Below are 13772 nucleotides of genomic sequence, written 5' to 3' on the forward strand. Positions count from 1 at the left end.
CAGCAATACGCAAATCAGCCTGGACCCTGCTACTGGTGGGAAAAGTCCAGCCCGAACTGCTAAGCTAGGTCCTTCCTGGACCACAAACAAGCATCCTGGGACTGATTTCAGAGTATAACCTCTCATCAGCCAGTCTAGCCTGACTCCAGTGGCATGCCGAGAAGGGAGGACCTGGTTTGGCAGTTTGGTCTGGACTGTTCAATCAATCAATCAATCAATCAATCAATCAAGCAGGGTATTGTAAGCAAGCTACTCACCCGCAAGAGTCTCAAGGCGCTGGGGTGGGGGGGGATCAACCATATTCCAGGGAGCACCTTGGAGAATAGGCCAGGGGTGCTGGCACTAGGGTCCTAGGACCATTATATCTTCAACCCCATTTCTTCCTTTTTAATATCCCCCAAAACTCCGCCAATAATGGGATACCTGGAGTTAAGGGAGGATTTTTAATCTTTAAAAAAACTTGGCCTATGCTCCTAAGTGCTCCCTGGAAAATAGTTGAGCCCACCCTGACCTTTAGGAATCAGTGTTAACCTGATGATGAAGCATGTCACCACTAGGGTGTGTGATGGTTATATAATAAAAAGGAATTGCTTTTTCCCCCTCCCATGAGCTGATGGTGGACCACCTATTGAGAATAATTTGTTTGCCTGTGAAGAATGAACCACCATGTTTCCATTGGTGGAAGTTATACTCTTAATACAGTGGATGGAGTATTACGTTTCTGATGGTCCATTCACCATGATTAGAGTTTCGCACTGTTAACGAAATAAGGTAAAGTTAGCTGAAGCAGCGATTGGATGGCAGTTTTTTGTCCTTCAAACTGTCATACTGTAAATAGGATGAATAGTCCTTCATTGTGGATGATGGTTGAACAGCTAGTTTTTGACAGTGCATCCTTTTACTCCAAACTCTAAATTTGGGCCTCAGTGTGGAGGATTTTTAAGATCTGGCAGGAAATTTACAAAAAATACATGTCATATCAATGAGAAGCTATTGTAGAGAGATGTAAACTGGGGTTATATAGTCAATTCATCAACATATCATCAACTGAGTAAACTACTGCAGGGAGGGCTGTTTTGATAGTGGCTAGACAAACTTTGGACTTACCAATAAGAAGAGCATGCCTATAGCTCAGCCCCCTTCTATGTGTTAATACCATGGCTACTGCAATTATAGTTGATGAACACAAGATAATAAATCTATGGCGTAGTGTTCTATATAAAAGTGATGATTGATATCTTTGACACCATTGATCGAATTGATAGCTGTTTAAAAAACATTGCCTCATAGAAAATATTGCTATGGTATTGAGTACTACATTAGTGTAGAGACTGGCCCACTCTCTCACATCTGTCTTTTATCTTTATTGCCCTAAATTATTTTGAATGCATTATTTGTGAAGTTGTTTTTATACTACTCTCTTGAAATTTTCCAGTGGACTTGTATAGTTTATTGATTGTATTGTGAAGTCTCTGGAACTTTAGATTGGGCAATGTTAAAGCAATGTTTGTCTTCTTTGGTTTGATAGGAAACATTTCAGTTTTGATTTCCTTTTCAGCTTCTGCACTATCTAAAAAAGGTCCGGACAAAGACACCAGGTGGTAATGAGGTGTTTTTTGACAGAAATGGAGATGCACCACCACTGAATGATTTTTTGCAATGGCAGATGACTTCAGATGACACAAGTAGGTTTCTGAAACTAGGAATCTTTGATTCCGATGCTCCAAAGGGCCAGAAGTTGAGTTTTAACAGCAGTGGCATTGAATGGAGTGATAGATCACATCAGGTAAGCATCAGGGATTCCTAAAAGCATTTTATTTTTCAGTACCTTTTATTTACAGCAGTGATTATGTTAGAAATGGGGGACTCTAGTTGGCAGAAGTAGGTACCTTTGTGCAAGTAGGGACCCTTCTTCCTAGTCAGGATAAGGGAGTTACACTTCCCAAAATAACCCTTGGTAGCTTGGCACGAGCAGTTAGGTTTATCTCAGAGGCAGTGTGTAAAGATTTTGCACGTAACCAACAGTAATACAGTGAAAACACTACATCAGTTTAGAAAAATATCCAATATTTGTATGTACCCAAACCCAGACCAAAATGATAAGAATCCAATGTACTGTACTTTTTAAATATATACTTTGCAAGGTATCTTCAAAATTGCAGAAATATCTCAAAAACATAATTCCTACCAGCCAGTCGCTCCGTCCCAGGATACCGCTATGCGGAAAATATCATGGTCTAACAGTTCCAGCGGACTGCATCCATACGGGCCAGTGAAAGCATGGACAAACTTATGAACAGTACCTTTCTCTTTGTGGCTGGTACGTTGGTGCGAGCTGGTCGTGGCAATTGTCGGGGTTGTGTAGCAAAATGGAAGTTGTGCAGGGTGCGGTGCCCTCACAATGTGGTGCAGACAGCTGCTTGGTGACAATCGTCCAGACAGCGTCGGTGAGACCAACGCTTACAGTGCAGGGTGAGACGGTGCTGGCAGGTTGTGGTGCAAGTGACGAAGCCGGTTAGCCGGTTAGCGGTAGCTGGTGTCGGTTGGCCAAGACTGCTGTGTGTGACAAGGCAGTGCGTTGTAAAACTTACAAGCGGTGCCCCCAGCGGTCACGGGTTTCAGCAGCGACTGTGTCGGTGAAAACAGGATGGCAAAGTGAAGCAAGGCAGTGCGGCGTGCAGTGCCCACAGTACATGGTGCAAGCAGCGGTGGCGGTCGTCGTCATTGGTGAGACCAGGGTTGTGGTGCGAGATGCGGATGGTGTGGTCTGCGGTGCCCTCGGGACACAGAGCCAGTGACGGAGTTGTTGATGTAGTCAGTTGCTTTCCCTTCTCTGTGGCAACTGAAACAAAAGTTCCAGAAGCAGTACCTAGAGGTTGGTGACGTCTTAGCAGTCCCTGAGATTTCAGAACAGGAGGCCAGCTCTACTTCAAGCCCTTGGAGTTACTCAGCACAAGTAAAGAAAGTTCAGTCTACTCCTTTCACTGACCAAGACAGAAGCAACAACTGCAGGCCAACCCAATAAAGCAACAACACAGCAAAGGGGCAGTACTCCTCCTGGCAGCTCTTCCAGGTCTTCTTGGAGTGCAAAAAAACGATGGATTAGGACCCAGATCTTTTGATTGGGTTGCATGTGTGACATTGATCCTCATTCGGTCCATCACCTGTTGTTTTTGCAATTCTTCTTGGCAGGTTCCATGATTCCTGTGAGTACTAACATCCTGGGGTCTGGGCCCAAATATTTATACAAAAAAGGTCCTTCTTCTCTCAGGCAGAGAGTGTCTGTGCTTATTCCAAACCATATTGGGCCTCTCTGGCCCAGCTTCCCAGCAAGAGGAGGAGACAACATTGTCCGCAGCAGACCAGGCCCATTCAGGTGCAAGGAAATCTCCTCTCACTATTCTTAATGTAGCCCAGGTCTATGCATCCCAGCCCTGACTCACCCAGGAGAGGCAAAACACACCTCGACCCCCCCCCCAGTGGCTGTCTGAAGAGAATGCACATGCCTAGCCCTTGTCACTTCAAAGCCAGATAGTCAATCCACAAACCCAGCAGAGGCACACTGGATGGCTAAGCAAGAAAATACCTACTCTCTAAAAGTGGCATTTTCAAACACAGTAAGTTATGATGGGTTTACAAACCCATCTAGATGCACACTGTTCACATGGTGTGATACGCCTTCACAATTTTCCCAAAAATTCTAATGAACTCTATACCAGAAAACAATTCATTGTTTTAATACATGATACTCATTGTTTGCTTTACATTTTTTACTCAATGCTGATTAATTCATCATATCAACAAGAGCATCATGTCATTCACTTTTTCCTTGAATTATTCATATACAATATACATTCCATTGTAGTTTAACAACACAGTTTTCTTATTCTGCCTAATGCATTTCAGTACACAATGGTACCTTCATCAGGGGCCAGTCTGAAAAAAATAAAAATATAAGGAGATGTAAATGTGATGTATTTGTGAGAACGCCCATGAGTGTGGTATTATTGGTGTTTTAGCTCATACCTGTGTGGACAAATCACTGCGCCTGCGGGCTGAAAACAATAAGAATGGGTTTATGTTCAATCTATCCCAAACTAACACTCTACTACACGACGATAGTAGTTCTCTGTTTAAAAATTCTTGAGCTTACCCCGTTCTTTAACACCTTGGCTGCTAGGTGTTTTCCCCTCCTGTGCTGGAAATTTCCATTTTGCTGGTGTCATGACGAGCTCAGCTCGTCATCAGCACAGCTCAACTGTGCATCATGACGAGCTGAGCTCGTCATGAGCATCGAAAGGGTTAACAGTGTTTTACTGTGGATAAGCTGCAAAAACGAAATGATAATGATGAACTCAGACTAGTTACTACTCGTATTGCCATATGAAATATCCCTCATGTCATCCAAACATACCTGAGCTGCTGCCAGAACGTTTCTAGTCCTGCAAAGATATATAATTGATGTTATAATAGTTGACGAGCCAAATACTCATGTGCTCGATAATGCCGTTATGGAGTGTGCACGTACCTCAACGCTTCGATGTTCAATCTACAAAATAAATAAAAGCAGCGCTATAAATTCCTGCCACTTATTTAAACTTTAAAGTACTGAAAGCTTCATATGAAGCCCAAGGTGCTCCGTATTTACCTGTGCTAGTGTCTCTTCCCGCCTGCATGTTACCGTCGTTTGTCAAAGCCGCGGTTAAAGTCGCCGCCATTCCCGAGCTGTTTTTAAGTTATTATCGTCATTGCTCTACCTGTAAACATTATTCTAGTCTTAACACTAGCGCCCATGGTCGCCATCTTGGACTGGGTCCAAAAATCACTTGAGCCTCGTAAAGATCTATGGCTATTCCAACTTAGGGCTATGCACCTCCTTGTAGAACTCCCCGTATACACTGATTACGTTAACAATGTGCACCCGGCGTGAATTTTATGTTGAATAAAAGTTCCTGCGTTCCGATAAACATTTTGTGATGCTGCAGTGTAAACGCTACAACTAAGCCGTAAATTTACTCTCCATGGAGTAAACCATCTTTCTATTCCACAACAATTGTTTTCAACGTTCCCGTGGGAGGATATAAACTGATTGCCTGTGTGTCCGAGTGCTGTGACATTTGTTGATGTCTATATGTGTAATGTAGAACTAATGTGCGATCATGCTGGGTGTACTCTAATGACCATTATTCATGGGATGATATTTGATGTTAATGTTTTTATTTTTTTAAATTTTGTATTTGATGTTAATGTTAACCAAGCTCAAAACCAAGTACATCGATCATAAATACAGTTGGGAACATTCCGACTGGTATCGATATTGCTTCCATGAATAATGACTCAATATATGCAATTCTCTTTATACATGACAATTCATACCTGAATGAAAATATATAAACAATAAACATTGCTCATTTACTACTATTTGATGTTGAATTACCCAGGCTCAAAGAGTCCATGGTTAATGAATAGATTTGAAAAAATTCCGACTTAAAACGATGTTGCATACATAAATGCCAACTGAGTGTTTTTCGCAGGTCTATGTTTGGAAATAACCTGAAAATCCATATCTAAATTATGATGTTATAAACCATACACTATAACAAAACAAGGTTTAGTTTCAAATGCTATGGTATCAAGTTCATCTTATACAACAACATGATAAAACCACTGTAGCTTGTTCAGTTATTAGATCCGGCTTTATGTGTTTTATGTGTCCCAAAAAAAATTGTATTTAAGGTAACACGATAAGTCATACCTATCATTGAGACCAATCGGGATCATGGTGTTTAGATGTTTTATCCAATATAATTCACGTTGTAGCAATCTTTGGTGATTGTCTACTCCTGGTCGCATGTCTACTTTCTCAATAATAAGGAAACAAATTTGTGAGATGGTATGTTTTGCATCTCTCCAGTGTGTAACTAATGGTGATGACAAATTTAGAGTACGTATCCTACTCTTGTGCTCTGTCAATCTAATTTTTAACTTCCGTTTGGTTTTGCCAACATACATCATCCCGCATGGGCATTTGATGCCATAAACAGCGTGCTGCACATTGCAATCCCTTGTGTGTCTAAGTTTGATCTGTGCTCCTGTTGTAGGGTGTGTGAATGAATTTCCCATGATCACATTGTTGCAATGTGTACAGTTCTGACAACGTACTGTTCCTTTATAAGATGGTACTTGTGGTGCTACTTGTTTCTGTTTCTGCTTCAATATTTGTCTTAGGTTTTGTCCTATGGTATAGGCATGCATTGGTTTTTCTCTGAATATGTCTTTGAATTCAGATTCTGTAGACAGCAATTCCTACCTTTGATTTATTATACTTTTGATGGCTTTAGATTGTGTGGTATATTTGGTGACAAAAACCGTTCTATCACTGGTTGTTTTGATTTTAGGTCTGAGTAACTTGTGTCTGTCTGTCCCAGCCAGCTCCCCGGTCCCGCCTCCTGCTGGAGCCGGCATTGCTCTTGCACAAGGAGAGCTGCTGACATGCAGTTCCCCTTGTGTAAAATCAATTTGCTTTAATTTTTGGATGCAAGAGCAGGCTGATAGAGTGTGCAGGGACCTACTAGCTCAATTATACCATACTCACCTTGGCCCATATAACATTCACACTTTGAACTAGCAGTCCTGCCTAACTAATTACTAATTTAGTGACCGTATCAGTGCCCAGAGGTCCGTTTAGGACTTATACCTATAAACCATGATTTACCAATCCTTGTCACCTTACCATAAGTCCTGGGGATCAAAGGTAGTTAGAATAAACAGGCAGTATTTAACACATTTACATTTTAACACATTTACTTCCTTATAATAACCACAGACTCTGGGAAAGTTTTAAAACCTTTATCTATGGTAGATTTTCTGAGTCAAATGAAAAGGGCCACAAGAATATACCCAGCAGGACATAAAGTTTGTAAGAAATCACAGTAACACCTTTAGACATTGGTACCTGTGAAGGGTGAGAAACGAAAATAGCACAAGGACATACCACATGGATTATATTTACCTAGAATGGTGCAAAGACTAATCCTGGCCACGGGCTGGGGCAAATAGACCAGGACCAGGCTCCCGACTAATCTAGTGCCCATGAGACGAGACAGGTGCAGATCAAGACAGGTGACCTCCTCTAAGTGCAGCGCCAGCGTCACACCCCTCTCTTGCAAGTTTGGTACCCCCACTGGGTAATCGATAATTTCCACTAACACCTCGATGTGCTGACAGAGTGCTCCACCAGCACCTCTGCTCTCGATCGCCTATTGAGTGTGTTGGGTCAGTGACAGGTCAGCTACTCGGACAAGTCGGACAAATTCTCTATCTAAACCTACCATAGTAATACCATTTCGGGGGCAATGTTCCACCCCTAAATGTTGCAAATCTATGTGTTCCCCTTCAGTGATTGGTTGGAAAGACGAGGAGAGGCCATCACACCATACTAAGATGAGGTAATTTCAATTCGATTCATAGTGACTGAATCCCCACCCACAATTTACTTTCCCATGACTTTATTCCGCCCAACAATATTGGCATACAAATCATATACATTGTATTTATTTGAGTCTTCTTGCTTTCTCTTTAGAGGTCAGTAGAGCAGATTCCCAGGAACATCGTGGGTAAGAAGAGTGCTGGCTCCTGTTCAATGCCAATGCTTCAGCAATTTCGGAGTCAGAGTGCGCGTGCCTGGCACCATCCAAGATGGAGGATGTGACAGTATTCAGGCCCAAAGTACGAGCTGGTAGCAAAGTTAAAAAGAAACATTTTAGAATACAAAAATAAATGAGTGCACTGGGTTTCCACTTATCTCCACTCTTACCCCATTACTTTATTTTAACTTGTGCATTAATAGTTAAGCAGAACAAACAAGCTTAATACAAGCAGCAGCATAAGCATTATCATGTGAGATTTAAAGCGGCCATTTCTGGCACTAGTGCGCAGAAGCGAGAAATTCCCTCCAAGGCAGAAAGACGTCACACCACGTGCGTATGGCAGACGCATGCGCAGTACAGTTCCTGCGTTTTTGGCGGCTATATTAATTAATTTGAGTTATTGTCAGTAAAAGCACATAGGTAAGCTTACCCTAGATACTAGAAATATTGTGTAATGCAGTTATTAGTTAACAAAACATATTGGTTAATATATTACAGGTTATTTTGAGAAGGCTGAATGCAAGCAAGTCTCTGCATATGTGAGACCTTGCTCCTTCAATCCCCTCTTCGATGATATTTTATATCGTCACAAATTAAGGAACCAGTTGCCAACTTAACACTCTCCTAATTCAATTTCTTCAATTACTTGAGGGGTTTTCTTTTTACCGTTTTCCTGATAAACTTCTCATCAATTTTCCTTTTCTTCGTTTTCTCATTCACAGTGTACCTTTTTCCATTTCTGCAGCATTTGCACCAAATCATTATCACCATTATTATTAGTGATATTCCCATTTTTGGCATCAGTACTTTACCTACAATACTTCTACCTACCTTAGATATCCAGTTACCAATAGAGGAGAGACCATCAGTAAGTCTCTTTCATGCACTATCAACTTCCAGTGGTTTCAGTTCTTCTTACAAATGAGTAATGTTCCTTACATACCTTCCAATTTCTACACTTTTATCAGGTAAGTAAGTGCAACAATGTTGTGCTTTCAACATTCTACAGACTCCACCCCCTTTTGCCAATAATATATCAAGAGCAAGTCGATTTTGTAAAACCATTGATCTGATCGCAACCAATTCGGTATTGATCAATAATAATCCTCCAGCAGTGTCAGTCGATAAGCGATCCACCATTGTAGACAATTTACAAATTCTTTGCGTATTCAGAACCACTCCCATTGAAGGTATCAATGCACTAAATATATCACCTACAATTTCTGCAAAATTAGCTCTTTTATAACGTGCTAGTTCATTTTTGTGTTCATAGCTTCAGTGATTCTTTTTACATGGTATACCTTTGGGAATACTATTCCGAAATAGCAACTCCCATACCAATGATCAGGTAGCTTAAAAAAAGGCTTTGTTCACACAAATGTGATATACTCCAGGAAATACTGGATCAGTTCCCCCTTTTAGTCCCCAACCATCAATTATGAGGAAATTGTTTTACATTCACTGGAACCGATGAATACATTGTTATACTCAGTTTTCTTTCTATGGAGACAGATTTTCCCTTTCTTTTCAAAGTCCAAAGATATAACAGCATGAGGTTTCCCAGTTGCCATAAATTCCTCCCTTTTAGCCCATTTGGGTATCTGGGGTTTCGGTTCAGTGGCTTTTCTATGGAACTCCTGTGTCCTTTTCTCTACTAAATTTAAAAACACTTTCTCCTCCTCGTGTAATCTACAAGTTAAATTGTCTTTATGTGCATCAGCTATATCTATTGATTTCAATGTTATGAAAAATTCACCCATAAATTGTGAGTCTTTACTACTAAGGACAGGATTCTTTCTTCTACGGGTAGGAATCTCAGAGAAAATAACATCTATGTTAGAATAATAATACTGCAATCTTCCAGTTTTATAAAACAAACTAGTTAATATGCTACAGGAAATGCCATAGGTCAGGGGTAAATGATGGTAGGTAACCCCTTCAGCTACAGAAGTAGGTAATTTCATACAGACATAACAATCACTAATCTGCACAGTCTCTACATAATGTACTAATAGACTAGGAAATACATTCATTTCAGTTTCGTTTCAATTTCTAAAGTGATGTAATTCTATCTCATCTGGTGCTTCTAACTCTACTCTATCTTGTTTGTGGTGCACAATTTTTCCATGTATGCTAGTAGCATTTTGCTTACCAGCCATCAAGTACGGTATTGCTATTGTCAGTACTAGCCATACTACAAGTACTATGAGTACACTATATATGCATATCCTACAGCATGTCTTTATACAACTTATTTTCAAGTTTCTAGTAACTCTTTTATCAGCCATTTTGACTAAAGAGGCTTAACCTCTCTTAGAGAATTTTACACAGAATACACCTGTGTTTTATCCCAAGTTGGCCTCACTTTTCAATGTATTGATCAGCAATCAATTTTTCATCACTGTCATCACTGATTTCTATATTCTCGAAATCTTCAAGAGTAATATACGTCCATTCAGGGCCTTTGAATTTATTGTTCAGCTTTTTCAGACGTGGACTTCTCCTTCTTTGATTGCTTGTAGATAGTTCAGTTAGACTGGTTACTTCGTCCACCTGTTCAGGTTCTTCATCTATACTGACTAGGCGATATTTCTGTCTTTTAACAAAACCAGGCCATTCATCACCTTTTCTGAGTCTTTTTGCTGGCACTGTGCTTTCTGAGTCTTCAAAGGTTCTTTTGTTTTCTTTAGGTTGTGGCACAACTTGATTTTTGTCAACTTCAGGTTTCCTCTCTAACTCACCTTGCCCGGGGCATATTATTGTAGACTGTTCTACCTAGTTTAATCTGACCTGACTCAGGATATGACTTTGTTGGGCCCGGAGTTTATTCTTCGTCCTGAACCCATTTTTCTAATCCAGTCTGGTCCTCCACAGGTCTTGCAGATTCTTGATTGTCTTCCGCCTGTGCGTGTTGACTAGTACCTATCTGTCCCTCCTCAGACAATGGAGTTCTGGTAGGGGTTTCGTTGGTCTGAGTATATTGCTCTTTCCTTATCTGGTCCTCCTCATGATTACCATTAGCTTGGACTTCTGTAATCTGAGTATGTTCTTCTATATCTATCTCGTCCTCACTATCAGTCCGACTATCTAAATATGTTTGGCTTCTTGTTCTCACTCTGATTTCAGGTATGTCAACCACTGGGATCCATTCATCCTGACTGGTACTCAGTTGCTCTTCGTCAACTACTTCAGGATCAACTTCTTGAGACCCTTCAGCTGCTCAACTTTCAGCCTCAACTTCATCAGCTTCTGGTATCCGTTTTGTGTGGCTTGCGTGGATCCAGTTTGGGACTCCCTAGCACCTTACAGCTGTGGTGGTGACCAATATCACTTGTTCTGGCTTTCCCCACCTTGGTGCTAGGCAAGATTCCTGAATATGATTCTTTATCACTACCCAATCTCCGGGGTTCAAATCATGTACTGGAGTTGAATGACTGGCTTCTGCGTCTTCCCCAACATGGTGAGAGATAGAACGCACTTGGTCAGCCAACTCTTTGCAGTACTCCAACACTAAATCATCAGATATAGTTAACAGCTGATGTCCTGGCACATATGCTTGCCTCATTGCCCTTCCCATGAGTATTTCATGGGGACTCAAGCCAGTTTTCTTATATGGAATGCTTCTGAGTCCCATCAGGACAAAGGGTAAAGCATCAGGTGATTCCAATCGGGTAGATTCACACGTCTTTCCCAATCTTGCCATTCAATTGTTCTACCACTCCAGAAGCCTCTAGGCGGTACACACAATGCAGTCTTTGCTCAATTTTGAATGCTTTACAGATTAGACTGATAATTTCATTATTAAAATGTCTTCCTCAGTCTGACTCAATTGGTACTGGAAAACCAAACCAAGGAATGAGTTCTCTTTAAAAGAGTTTGGCTATAGTTAAGCTGTCACTCCTGCAGGTAGGGTATGCTTCCACCAATTTAGAAAACAGGCAGACAATGACCAAGACATGCTTCAATTCTTGACACGCAGGTAACTGAATGAAGTCAATTTGGAGTGTAATAAAGGGGCCTTCTGCTTTCCCAATTTTCCCAGGGCACACTACAGTTTTCTTACCAGGGTTTAATCGCTGACATGTTAGGCATCTTTGCCAAAGATTCTCTGCTAGGTTCCTGAACTTCACATTGAACCAGTCCATTCTATCCATTGGTGCAAGCATACAGTCAGGTAACACTGGGCTCCCATCTAGGTAGACTATTATGCAATCTTCAGGTCTCATCTGACACCCTATTTTCTGCCAGTCTTCCTTTTCTTTGGGCTTTGCCTCACCTTGTAAATCTCTCACTTCCTCCCATGGATTCACACTACTCAATACCATATGTTGGCAGCTGTTTCCACATGCTTCGATTTTCTTGTTTATTGCCATTTTATACTTGGCACAATGTTGAGCCACATGGTCCGCATATTAGTTACCGACTGTCACTCTGTCATTTTCAGATTGGTGAGGAGCACATTTGACCACGGCCAATTCTTTAGGTAATTTAATTGCTTCAAGTAAATCTTTTACATATTGTCCAATTTTTATAGGAGTTCCTGAAGAAGTCATGAACTCCCTTGGCATCCATAACTGTCCGAAATCATGCACAACCCCTATAACCATACCGGGTATCAGTGTAAATGGATACTCTCCAATATTTCCCAATTTTGCACGCTTTTATTAAAACAATCAGTTCGGCTACTTGTGCAGGCTTGATTCCTGGTAAATGGGATGCTTCAACTATATTCGATATTGCGCATACAGCAAACGCAGCGCTTAGTCCTCCTTTCTCATGGCGCCTACACGAGCCATCTACAAATAACTCATGCTCTGGGTCTTTTAAAGGTTCTTCCTGTATGTCTGCTCGAGGTTTAGTACTGAATTCAGTTAAGTCGATACAATCATGTTCGACTTCCTCTTACTTTCTCAAAGTGGGAATCTGGAAATAAGGTAGCTGGATTTAGAATAGTACATCTCACTATTGTCAAATTCTCTGAATCAAGGATAATTCTTTCATATTTAGTCATCCGACTAGGGGCTAGGTGCTGAGTACATGTTCTGGTTAGCAGAATCACGACTGAATATGGAACATACACTGTTACAGGATGTCCCATGACCATGAATTCACTTTGCTCAAGACTCATGCATGTTGCAGCTACTGCTTTTAGACAACCTGGCAGTGCAGATGCCACTGGGTCCAATGTTGCAGAAAAATATGCCACAGGTCGTCACTTTAACCCATAGGTCTGGGTTAAGACTGAAAGAGCACAATTGTCTCTTGTGTAACAAAATACTGCAAATTCTTTTGAATAGTCTGGCATCCCTAATTCTGGAGCTTCACTTAGACTATTACGCAATTTTAAGAAAGCAGTCAAGCTTTCATCATCCCACTCGACTGGGTCTGTCGCTTGTGTCTTTGTCATTTGAATCAATGGCTTTGGAGGCACTGCAAATCCCACAATCCACTGCCTGCACTTGGAGAAACATTCTGATTTCTTTCTGAGTTTGGGGTAGTTTCATGTTTTGAATTATTTTGATTCTTTCAGATGTCACTTTCCTGACCCCTCTTTCTATCTGGTGTCCCAGATACTTTACTGAGGTTGTACATGATTGCAATTTTTTCTGGAGACACTTTATGTCCACCTTTTGCTAAATGGTTCAGCAATGCAATGGAATTGATCATACAGTCATTTCTTGTTCTCGATGCCAGCAATAGGTCATCGATTTACTGCACCAGGACAGATTTTCCGGGCAGCACCAGTGCTTCAAGGCACTTTTTTAGAATCTGATTAAAAATGAAGGGACTTTCCGTGTACCCCTGAAGAACACGATTCCAAACGTAAACATGCTCATCAAATTTGAACAAAAATAAAAACTTGCTATCTGGATGCAGCGGGATTGAAAAGAAGGCATGACATAAATCAGTTACAGTGAACCATCCTGCTCCCCATGGTATTTGATACAGAATCACAGCTGAATTTGGTACTACTGGGCAACATGGGACGACAATTTTATTAACTTTTCAGAGGTCTTGGACCACCCTGTACTTTCCGTTTGGTTTCTTTATGCCAATTATAGGTGAATTACAAGGACTGCTCATTATTTCTTCCAGAATACCTTGTTCAACCAAACACCCTAT

General features: G+C 41.0%; 1 protein-coding gene across 1 annotated transcript in view; it reads left to right on the forward strand.

The window, feature by feature from the left end:
- The first annotated feature begins 1666 nt into the window (after window positions 1–1666).
- Window positions 1667–13772, forward strand: part of LOC147703535 (vomeronasal type-2 receptor 26-like) — a 246363-nt gene continuing 234257 nt past the window's right edge. The window contains exon 1 of the mRNA XM_086928924.1: window positions 1667–1786. Coding sequence (XP_086785050.1) covers window positions 1667–1786 — 120 coding nt within the window. The remainder of the gene's footprint in view (window positions 1787–13772) is intronic.

The sequence above is a fragment of the Lissotriton vulgaris genome, chromosome 7 (assembly GCF_964263255.1).
Source record: "Lissotriton vulgaris chromosome 7, aLisVul1.2, whole genome shotgun sequence".
Taxonomy (NCBI): Eukaryota; Metazoa; Chordata; class Amphibia; order Caudata; family Salamandridae; genus Lissotriton; species Lissotriton vulgaris.